General features: G+C 42.4%; 1 protein-coding gene across 1 annotated transcript in view; it reads left to right on the top strand.

Moving 5' to 3' along the window:
- Positions 1-420: 420 nt before the first annotated feature.
- Positions 421-12571, top strand: part of LOC311100526 (SRC kinase signaling inhibitor 1-like) — a gene marked incomplete at its 3' end in the record, with an annotated part of 50237 nt that continues 38086 nt past the window's right edge. The window contains exons 1-2 of the mRNA XM_084141441.1: positions 421-735; positions 10393-10419. Of these exons, the coding sequence (XP_083997567.1) occupies positions 643-735; positions 10393-10419 (120 nt within the window). The 5' untranslated portion in view covers positions 421-642. The remainder of the gene's footprint in view (positions 736-10392; positions 10420-12571) is intronic.

Genomic DNA, 12571 nt, shown 5'->3' with positions numbered 1-12571 from the left:
TACGTACATGTCATATGGCTCATAGAGTCCTATATCTCCCTACATCTCCTCCACAGGAGGTTGGTGGCACCTTAATTGGGGAGAACAGGCTCATTGTAATGACTGGAGCGGAATCAGTGGAATGGTATCAAATGCATTTCCAGGTGTTTGATGCCATTCCATTTGCTTCGTTCCAGCCATTATTATGAGCCGTTCTCCCCTCAGTAGCCTCCATTGAGCTCCACCTATAACACTCAACACATGCCAGCAGTATCTATACTGTATTTACCTTTATGGAAAACTAATGATGATATCAAATATTTAGCATTTTTTAAAGATCTATGTATAACCTTCACAGCACATTTTCTCACCTTTCACTTCCTCTCTCTGCCAATCCAACCACTGACCCATAATCCCTCACCTTTGACCCCTCCAGGCCGGGAGAGAAGAAAGGGTCACAAGATCTCCGCTGGGGATGCCGAGTTCCCGCGGGAGTACCACACTCTGGGCCACGGCGGCACGCGTCATTTCCCTGACAACAACAACGGGGGGCAGGCGCCCACCTCGGGGGACCGCCAACGCCACAACGACATCGCTGCCAAGAGCCTGGAGGCCCTTACGAACCTTCACAAGGCTGACATAGAGCACCAGCACGAAGCCTTCATGGACCTCCAGAAGAACCAGAAGTACCCGGCCAACCCCTGTATGTCCCAGGGCCAGGGCCAGGGCTCACCTAACTGTGGCCGCCAACAGCAGGTAACATCTCAATACTCTCAACACCATGGCCTTGTCCAGAATCAACCCCCAGCATCTACCCTGATCTCTTTTCACTTGGTATAGATCTGAAAGAATGTGTGTAAAGAATATGGTGACAAACTATATAGCTTATCCATTTTTTAAAGATCTACCTTGGCCATAGCCATTGTGCATCCCAGGTACAAAAACAGTTGAGAACCACAAGAGTATCCAGGTTACATGTCAATTCATCAGTTCATCATGACATCGTTGGCTCGTAGAGTTATCAGAAGGTGTCAGAGGGAGAGGAAGATGGAAACAGAGATTTGAGATAGGAAGGAAATAGAGAGACACTGTAGATACCCTCATCCCACTCCATCCCTCTATCCTTCCATCCTTCATCCCTCTACCCTGATCCCTCCATCCCTCTACCCCAATCACCTCCCTGAGAACACCGCCATTCACGATAGACTCCCGTCTCTCCACACTCTCTCCTCCATAAGCCAAGTATCCCTCCATCCACTTCTCTCTTTCCTCCCCTGCTTTTCATTTGCTCTGTGTATTTACCCTGGCGCAGCGAGAGAGAGAAAAAGATGGAGAAAAAGAGTGAGAGACGGAAGGACAAATAAAGAGAGAAACAGGTGGAGTCCACGGTTGTCATGGCAACCACCCCCACACACCCCTCCCCCCCCTCCCCTCCCCTCCCCTCCCCATTCCCATATAAGGAAGTCAATGATATCATATGGCTGGCAATGCCTTGGCAAGAAGAGAGAGTGGAAGAGAGTACGGATGGCAGCAGCAGAGAGAGAGAGAAACAGAGAGAGATGAGTTGTGAGCGAAAGACTGAAGCTGTGATTGAGCTGTAGCGGTATAGAGACACAGAGAGAGAGGAGACTCTACTCTGCCTGGCTCTACTTTGTATATATCCAGACCAACACTGCCTGGGATTTACTGATTCCTCGGGGCTCGTGGGAGAACAGAGCCGCTGCAGTCAGAAAATGGAGAGGGGGGAGGAGGAAGGAGAGGGAGGCATGTGGAGCAGCATGCGAACCAACGCACCACCACCAGTCGCCAGCAGCAGCAGGCTCGTTAAGTAGCAACAACGGTACCAGTTCTCCCTTTCATTATTGAATGGAGACGCGCAGAATCCTGTGTGTTCTGGTGTTACTGTGGGATAGATGAGTTTCTGCTGCTGCATGTGATGCAGAGAGAGGGAGAAAATGATAGAAAGAAAGGGGTGAGGGAGAAAGAGAGTGTGTGCAAGAGAGCTGTATCTATACCTGACTATTTGTGTGTGTGCGTGTGCGTGTGTGCATGTGACTATGACCAGCAAGTGTCTGTGTGTGTGTGAGTCTGTGAGTGTGTAGGGGAGACCAGTGCAGGTAAGACATGATGTAATGGGTATGCCTCTCCTCTACTCCCTGCTTTCTGCAGGCATAAGAGGACGGGTGTGTGAGTGTGCGTATGATATGTGTGTGGTGTGTTTGGGCTGGCTCATGCCGGGGTTGTACCGGCGTGCAGGTGTTGGCCAGGTGTGGATGTGGTGCCGCAGTGTCCGAAAGACTAGGAGGGGGCTAGTGAGTGTGTGTGTGTGTGTGTGTGGATAAGAGGGAGGGAGAGAGAGAGACAGAGATATATATAGAGAGAGAGAGAGAGAGAGAGAGAGAGAGAGAGAGAGAGAGAGAGAGAGAGAGAGAGACAGAGATATATATATATATATAGAGAGAGAGAGAGAGAGAGAGAGAGAGAGAGAGAGAGAGAGAGAGAGAGAGAGAGAGAGAGAGAGAGAGAGAGAGAGAGAGAGAGAGGAGGGTGTGTGGGTGGGTAGGTACAGATATTAGCTACTTGGCATGCAGGTCAGGCATGCGTTGCTCCACTCGTCTCTCTCTCTCTCTCGCTCTCTCTCTCGCTCTCTCTCTCACTTACACACCCTTTCCCTTTCTCAGTACATGTCCATCGTGGGATTCAGCTTGTGTGATTGAGAAATATGGCAGAGCATATAAGTCACGGTGCATAGCGGCTCGGTTTATTTTGTGTGGGGCAGATTTTATGTTCTGAAACGCCGTCTTGTTAGTGCAGATTGGAGGAGAGGTGGGCAGGGGAGGCTGAGGTAAGAGGAGTGAAGACAGAAAGGTGGATGAATACATGAATAGAGAGAGTGGGAAGTGGGAAAATGTTTTCAATAGGATGCATATGCATAAGTCTACTGGTATGTTAGCAGGTGGAGTTGAGTACAGTATGGATGTCTAGAGGTAGGTGGTAGTGAGTACATGTTGAGTTGACGTAGACATGTATGCTGAATTCCAAATCCGACCCTGGCACCTAAACAAGCCTCAACCTTACCTAGGGGGTAGGGATTGATTTTGAATTCAGCATATTATGGTTAGCGGTAGTGTACAAGAGAGATCTGCTTCAAGATGCTAGCAGGGATCCAGTCTTCCAAGTAGATCTACACAGTAGATCACATACATGGCATTCAAAACAAACAATATGAGCAACTATTCTCAACATCATACTTCAATTTCAAGTTCAAGTTAAAAATATAAAAAATACCCACATGGCAGTTGTAGACATACTGGGCTCCCGAGTGGCGCAGCGGTCTAAGGCACTGCATCTCAGTGCTTGAGGTGTCACTACAGACCCCCTTGTTCGATTCCAGGCTGTATCACAACCGGCCGTGATTGGGAGTCCCATTGGGAGGTGCACAATTGGCCCAGCGTCGTCCGGATTTGGCCGGTGTAGGCCGTCATTGTAAATAAGAATTTGTTCTTAACTGACTTGCCTAGTTAAGTAAAGGTTAAATAAAAATAAAAATACACTGATATACAGTATAGGTATAGGTGAACACAAATAAATAATAAATAACACACTATTTAAACAGAAAAACACAAGAATGATGAGTACATAGAATCCTAAAATAGGGGTCCTAGTGACATTTATCAATAAGAGCCTTGTGACTGTGTCTTGAGGCATGGCCAGTAAAATGGCGTCTGATTGGTGGTAGTATGGCCATGCAGGCTGACACATGTTCAGGTAGACACATGATCGCTAGCTCTGACTCGGACAGAAGCCTGCAGGACACACAATGCTCTGTGTATCTGGGTCACAGGAGCCCACAGGCCTCTGTTCTGTTGGTTTTTATCCCCAATTCTTCTCTTCCTCTCCTCCTGCCTCTGCTCTGCTCTGTCTATCCTCATCCAGGTTTTCTCCTCCACATCCTCTCTCAACAGAGGGTAGGAACTCATTGAAGATTTCCTCTCAAACCAGGGTAGGACAATTTTGACTTGGCAGCTGGCCCATCTAGCGGAATCAGTTCTGCCTCAAGGACATGACTCAACCTGCTCAAGAGCTATTAGAAGAAGACAAAAAGGAATATTATCAATTGAACGACATCTATTGCAGGATAAATCAATGTTAAGAGTTTACAAAGCTGGCCATAAATAGATGTTACATTTCACTTTATAGGTTGGTTATGTAGGCTTCTACTACATATAATAATATGATTAGGCTATATCTTTATATAAAACAAAAAAACAGAGTCTGTCAGATTTCCAGTCATTCCAATTAATTTTATACGCCTTGATCTTCAAGAATAGGACTTGGAAATATGGAAACATAGATTAGCCAAACTGTTTTACCTGAGCATAAGCCAAAAACTAAGGACTTATTAGCCTACTCTGTTGTTTATGATTTTGTTGTCATGGAAGACTGATTGGGCTCATTGCTTCGAGTTGAAAAATAAATGCTGCTTTTGGGAATGACATGCTTTGAGCACCTCCAAAAAGTGCTATTTGCATGTGAAAAATGAATGGCGTATGCTGCATTTGCTATACTGTAGGCCTGTTGTTTAAGTTTTTGTTGGTGACACTTTGATATCTTGATAATTTGCAGCTGATTAAGTCTCTGAAAAGTGTGTGAGTTTGAGCATGTGTCCGTTAGGCCTGTGGAATTTCTTGGGGGGAATCAGCACAAATTAGATTGAGCAATAAAAGCCCAACTCATGGTCTTCTTAAAATAAACTACTTTTGACAGTATGGAGCACAACACCACAGGGGAGTTTAGAAGGTAGGAACTCCCTTAAACATTTATTCCATAGGCTGGGATCCGCACTGCAGCTATTACAAGAGCACATTTTTCACTAGCTAGGGGTCCACTAGTCACAAAAACAATGATTTATAGGCAGCTTAAACTTCTTCAATTCAACCATTATTGGGTTAAAATACACATGTACATTTGTGAACAGCCATCCACAACAACCACAATCCGAAAGGCGCAGATAGCTAAATGACAAAGCAGCAGTGTGATTCACATCAATGTGCTATGTATATCCAACCCAGTATCACAGATTACAGTGAAATAGACACAAATTGCTCATTGGAAATTTGTGACAGGAACACAAAAAGTATATATTTTTGTGTGCAGTACACGATTTTGTATACAGTGAATTTGAATCACAGATAAAGACAGTAGCTTACTTAAATTGAATTGAAGAAGTTTCAGCTGCCTATTAATCATTGTTTTTGCGACTAGAGGACAGCTAGCTAGTGAAAAATGCATTCTTGCAACAGCTGCAGTGCGGATCCCAGCCTTTGGAATAAATGTTAAAGGGAATCCCTCTTTTCTAAACTCCCCCATGGTGTTGCGCTCCATACTGTCAAAAATAGTTTAGGAGGGAGGTTGGTCAGGGAGTATGGGTGGACATATAACATGACTGTCTAGCAACCCGAAGGTTGTGTGTTCGAATCTCATCATGGACAACTTTAGCATTTTCACTAATTAGTTACTTTGCAACTACTTAGCATGTTAGCTAATCCTAACCCTAACCTTAACCATTTAACCTAATTCCTAAACCTTTTAGGTACTTAGCTAGCGTGTTAACTAGCCCTAAACTTAACCCCTAACCCCTAAACCTAACACTAACCTTAACCCCTAACACTAACGTTAAACCCTAGCCTAGCTAACGTTAGACACCTAGCTAGCCTAGCTATCATTAATTGGAATTTGTGTAATGTACACAAATGCGTTATGAAGAAATACACAAACAGGTGCGCCTGGCACCTACTACCATACCCCGTTCAAAGGCACTTAAATATTTTGTCTGGCCCACTCACCCTCTGAATGGCACACATACACAATCCATGTCTTAATTGTCTCAAGGCTTAAAGATCCTTCTTTAACCTGTTTCCTCCTAAATCTACACTGATTGAAGTGGATTTAACAAGTGACATCAATAAGGGATCATAGCTTTCACCTGGATTCACCAGGTCAGTCTATGTCATAGAAATATTTTTTGTTCACTCAGTGTAGCTTGGAATGTAGCTTACAAAAGCCTATTCCTGCTCTTTTTCCGCGATCCATCAAACGCATTGGTTATCATAGTGGTCTCTGACTTATGGTCAGACTCGCTCAGGCGGAGCAAACTTAAACTTGCAATGATGATTTCAATGTCGTTGAGAAAACAGAAAGGTGTCCAAAAAATTTTCCAAACATCCTTTCTGAATTTAAAACTAATCCTACAAGTAATCATCTAGTTTTTCAAAAGTATCTGTAAACTGATTACAATGTTTTTGTTGCTAACGTAATGGATTACAGTTATCCATGTAATCCGTTACTCCCCAACCCTGAGTATAATATATCTGAATGTAGCAGGGTCATTCTTGAATTGCGGTGGCATTTGCATCCCTTGCCATGAAAAACACTTGACAAATAGTTACACATACATGGCATTGTTGAATACTCATTTCTTATTGGCTTCAAGAGCATTCTAGAGCATGCATTATTTCCCTTTATAAATTGGGTGGTTCGAGCCCTCAATGCTGATTGGCTGAAAGCCGTGGTATATCAGACCGTATGGCTTTCTCCCAAGTGGCGCAGTGGTCTAAGGCACTGCATCGTAGTGCTAGCTGTGCCACTAGAGATCCTGGTTCGAATCCAGGCTCTGTCGTAGCCGGCCGTGACCGGGAGACCCATGGGGCGGCGCACAATTGGCCCAGCGTCGTCTAGGGTAGGGGAGGAAATGGCTGGCTGGGATGTAGCTCAGTTGGTAGAGCATGGCGTTTGCAACGCCAGGGTTGTGGGTTCGATTCCCACGGGGGTATGAAAAATAGAAAAATTATGTATGCACTCACTAACTGTAAGTCGCTCTGGATAAGAGCGTCTGCTGTATGACTAAAAATGTATACCAAAAGTACTTTGTACTTTTGTAATTACGTTGGTAACAAGTTTTTAATAGCAACAAGGCACCTCGAGGGTTTGTGGTATATGACCAATATACCATGGCTAAGGGCTGTATCCAGGCACTCAGCATTGCGTCATGTGTCAGAATAGCCCTTAGCCGTGGCCATATACCACAACTCCTCAGGCCTTATTGTTTAAATAAAGCGCTGTATATCAATATCAGCACGGTATAATTCAATGGCTATAGATCATTCTTACATGTTCTATGTTTGAGCTGCTTTTGAAATCAAAAGTCGAATTGTAAACATTATTGGCATTGTCGAATTTGATTTTCATAAACGGCGCCACTCCCAAGTGGCGCAGTGATCTAAGGCACTGCATCGCAGTGCTAGCTGTGCCACTAGAGATCCTGGTTCGAATCCAGGCTCTGTCATAGCCGGCCGTGACCGGGAGACCCATGGGGCGGCGCGCAATTGGTCCAGGGTAGGGGAGGGAATGGCCGGCAGGGATGTAGCTCAGTTGATAGAGCATGGCGTTTGCAACGCCAGGGTTGTGGGTTCGATTCCCACAGGGGGTATGAAAAAAAGAATAATGTATGCACTCACTAACTGTAAGTCACTCTGGATAAGAGCGTCTGCTAAATGACAAAAAGAATTAAAATAAAAAAAATAAGACTGGTTAGCTAAACTAGTAGCTAAGTCTGTTTGTTTGGTTACCAAGGCAACTACTGTAGCTATCTAGTAAACTTGCTAGCTACTTCACTGGATGTTGAGCACATTTCTACCTCCAAATAAACACATTTCTAGCGGCAAATGCGTTAAATTATAGCCATGGTATAAAAGGGATATTCAACTCGGGGCTCTATGCATTCTCTGGAAAATAATGCAACTCTGTGGAAGGTTAGCTAGTTCCACTCCTCTAGCGTGTCGTGGATCACACCTTCCACGTCATTCATTATTTCCCTTGGAACGCATAGCCCCTCATTGATTATCCTTTTCATATTGAACTGTTTATTAATCACAAATCATAATGGAAGTCCTTTACACTGTAAAACGTTATGTTTATGCACTGTTTAGGGCAAGGAAATTGGCTTATCCCAGTAGTGATGAGTACAGTTGTAGTGACATGATTTTGGCATTTAGGGATATTAATCTATTATTTTGAAAGCTATCAAGAAAACAAAGTATCTCATACTGTATATTGTATAGATCAACAACAACAAAAAATATGAAAATACATTTATATTCGAAAAAATTTAATATTTGTCCCTATGTTTAATGTCATTTGTGCTATTACCTTGAAAATCACTTATTACAAAGACATGCAAGGACCTCGACTGTTCCTTCCAGTGGCAAACTGCTATCGGGGGAGAGGTCTATACAGGCCGTAGCTACATATGAGGACACCGAGGTCTGGCGTTTCTTTTAGGAACTCAGTCGGGGTCTCAACTTACTGTACAATATTCAAGATGCTATTTTCGAAACTTGGTTTTGCATTACCAGTTTTCCTCTTATTATACTGTATGTCACTTTCTGACAGTCACGCAATTAGGCCATGTCAGTTAAATTGGTAAATTAGTCTAGTTAGTCTAGTTAGTTAGTCTAGTTAGTCTAGCCAGCTATCTAAACTTGTAGTAACCATGGCCGAATTACGACCGGGCACGCAGGGCACTTGCCCAGGGGCCCTGACCTCTAGGGGGCCCCTACTGATTTTGTTAGTCACTCTCACTCAGATATTATATTAACATGGCATAAGTAATGTGTAGAATTGCAAGAAATTAGCTTTTAAAACTGCAAAAATGTATCCCCACTTCCATGGCAAAATGTGTAGAGTTGCAGGAAATTAGCTGTAAAACGGCACAAAAAAATGTGTAATGTAACGCAAACGTATTTGTTTATTTTTAGGCTATGTGTTTGTAGATTGACTGAGGTGAATGAAGCTACAGCAACCAATGTGATAATGGCTGGGATCATTTTTGCTTGCTTTTGCTGTTCTCCAAATTGCATTTTAGCGTTTGTATAGAAATGCAGTAAATGAGCTTCAACTTTCTTAAGATTTCCCTTCGGACCTCACTAAAATTCAGACCCTGGCTAAGAAAAGTATTAGCGAATTAAGGGTCGGCTCTAGCCTTTTGGGGGCCATGATTACTACAAGTTTAGATAGCTGGCTAGACTAACTTACCAATCTAAAAATAGTTAGCTGACATGGTTAATTGAGTGACTGTCAGTGACTGACATAACAAGAGAACAATTGCTGATGCAAAACAACATTTTGAACTTGCACTTTGTGTATTTTACTATTCTAACTCTCAACAGTAAGTTGAGACCACGACTAAGTGTTGGAGGGCTTTTGTTCGGGGGCCCCTTGTGGCCTCCACTTAAGAAAATCCTCAATAACCAAAAATGTGTCATTGGTGTTAGCGTAATTGGTATTACTAATCCTGCTGGTGGCACAATGTTATCATAATGGTAAAAAATATTTAAAGTAATTATGCTGACATATTAGTTAATTTAGAAAAATTAAGTAAACTTTTTCCTAAAATGCCATGCCCAAATGCCATGCCCAAATGCCATGCCCAAATGCCATGCCCAAATGCCATTGCAATTCAAGAACGACCCAGCTGTTTAGATTAGTGATAAGCTAGTCATCTATCATCCCCAATTTAGATGGAACCAAAAGAGTACAGTATACTTGACACCCCTGGCACAAGGCCTACATAATGTGACAGTGTCATGGTTACAGCCGACCATTGACACTGTGACTCAAGGACACAGTTACAATAGCCAAATACATTCTAATAGATTCAGTGAACTTTGCCCTCTGTGTTGGAGGCCGCCCAAATTCCCTTAAAAAGCCAAGCTTCTTAAATCCAGTGTCTGTGTATTACTTTAATCCGCTCCTGAATTTGAGCCAGCTAATTGTGTGAATGGTAGGCATTCAGTTGAATTGCTAGCTAGCTGGTGTGGGTGTATTATTAGTATGGGTTTAGTGTCTGTAAACATTTGATTAATTAGTGGGATGCAATTACAAGCAATTAAAAGGCTATTATGATGGCACTGAAGGACATCGGAAGTTAATCTGGGCTATCATCACAATAATTAGCCCCCCACTTTCGGATTGGATCTGATGGAGAGAGAAATATGATTATATTTTATACCTCTCCTTTTTTAGTCTTCAGAAATTCTTCAACTTCTCTCTCTCTCGCTCCCTCTCTCTACTCCGATAAAGTAAACCTTCAAACCTTCCCAACTTTATTCGTCACAGCTGCGTTATCTCTGAAACGTCTAACTGGCAGCAGATAGATGGATCTTTCTCACTCACTCTCATTCACTTTTCTCTCTCTCACACATTTTTCTCCATCCATCTCTCTCCCTGACAAGCGGTTGTCCGGCTTAATGGATGGGAATATATCTAACTCTCTTTCTTTCTTTCTCTCTCTCTCTCTCTCTCTCTCTCTCTCTCTCTCTCTCTCTCTCTCTCTCTCTCTCTCTCTTCCCCTAGCAACAGCCAAACTACTGGAGCTTCAAGGTCAGTTTGTGTTTTAGTGTGAATCTATGTCCATGTCTCTGTGGATTTGTCTAGAATGGGATAATCTGTGTGTGCATCTTTTTGCTTCTCTTCCCGTCATTGTGAGTGTTATAGTGTTGGCACACACTACTGAGACTTATAACTGATGTTGGGGTGTATTTGCTGCTGTATTTTGAGTCCCTCATAAAGGGCCAAATTCTAACTTGAGATTAATGTGCTGAAATTGCTCATCACGTAAATCATGCATTGATGTCAATGGGAGATTTGTGTGAAAAGTGACTTGTGCCTGGATGTCAAGTTAGGATTTGGGCCAAAGAGAATTACAAAAGCAGACATCCTTGAATAACCCTTATGAATATGTAATATTTTATATAAAAATATATGTAATATGTAAATAATTTGCCTGATTTGCAAAAGTTGAGGGTTACATTACATTGCTTGTGAAACACCACGGCTGTAGACCAGTTCTGTCTGCAAGGTTTAGGTACTCTTAGTGGACACAAATCGCATTCTGGCTCAATATGGCTGCCGTTCATTACCCAGGTGGGCACTTCATATTGGCTCCCTCATATTCTGGAATGTCACTATGTAAAGCTGATACCGATCATGTAGAATGGAAGGGCTACTGATTATTTTGCCTCATCAGATAAGGCCCTGTCATATGGAGGGGGCAAGTGATGCTACAGTACATATGGGACTGACCGCCTCGATTCAGACTTATGCAGCAAAATTTGAAATTGTGTTTTTTACATTGGATAAAAGTATAGACTAAGAGCTACAAAATTGTATATCATACACTGCAGTTGATGAACAATGGGAAAGTAATTCTGCTTTGAAAGTTGATAAACTGGTAACCCCACTTTTGAGAAAATGTCCCTTGAATGTTTTGGTAAACCTACTGGAGATCTCTTCTTTGTCTACACCTATTCAGCATCGTTCACACCCTCTTAAGCCATAGCCCCACCCATCTCTTTACGGATTCACATGTGAGGCCATGTGCTAAACTAAGTGAGCAAAGGTAGTTTAGTAAACAACCAACAACTTCAAGACTAAAAGTGGTGGAAGTAGTAGCCATACAATAAGGAAAAACTCCAGGTAAAAATACACTTTATCTAGTTCATGGCCTATATCCTATTCAAACTTTGTTGTAGGTCATGTTGTTCTTCACATTACCGTCTCTGGTAAACACACACTATTTCAAATGAAATCTAAGTTGCACAGGATCACATGCACAGGATGCAGAATGTGTAAACGGTAGAGTGAAATGGTTACTTGCATATTTGCATGGTAGCAATATCAAAAATAAAAAGTGTCCAGATAAAATACTGTAATAATTATTAGATGCCCCAGACACACTTGTCTAAATTGATGGATCATGTGAAAGAAATTGTATAACCACCCCCCAGCCATATCTAGCTAGCTAGCTAAACAATTAACCATAATTCCAACTCATAGCTACAGTACAAACGGATTGTCATAGCTAGCCACCATGCATGAAATGCTGTAGTAAGAATCTGCAGGTAGCTAAAGCTAACCAACTAGGTTCAATGTTAACTAGCTAGCTAACATTAGGTTTTAACTAGCAATGCAAATGGATTTCTGAGATACTAATAATATTACTACACAGATCATACACATAACATTAGCTAGCGAGCCAGCAAGCTAACGTTCGCTAGCTGGCTAACAGTACGCTTTAACTTGTAATGAAAACAACTTTCGGACAAAATTAGAAACGTATAATATCTGAAAATGTAGCTAGACTCTTAAGGCGTCAGCATGCTTCAGTTTGGCTGGCGCCTAGCCGAACTCGGCTAGCCGAACCGAACGTGTGTGCTTGCATACTCCCTTAAAAAACATTCGCTTGAAAAATGAGAAAAAAACGGTAATAGTACTGTTTGTCCATTTTGAGACGCTGTAGCCAGTATTCCTCAAAATAGTTAGAATTAATCTAAGATAACTCAAGAAATCTGTCATTAATCTGGACGTTTTTGCCGAAGAGATCTTCATTGCGCAATTTTACATCTACCTAAGATGTTGGTGCAGTATTTTTCAATGAAAGAATGTGCATGAAAACAAGTTGTCTCTCATTGAATGACAACAAAGACTTTATTGAACAATCCCTACTGTTGACCAATCACCTACGAAAGGGCGT

Source organism: Coregonus lavaretus (assembly GCF_964263955.1).
Source record: "Coregonus lavaretus genome assembly, chromosome: 25".
NCBI lineage: Eukaryota > Metazoa > Chordata > Actinopteri > Salmoniformes > Salmonidae > Coregonus > Coregonus lavaretus.
The sequence above is the reverse complement of the archived record's forward strand: the minus strand, read 5'-3'. Positions and strand labels throughout refer to the sequence as shown.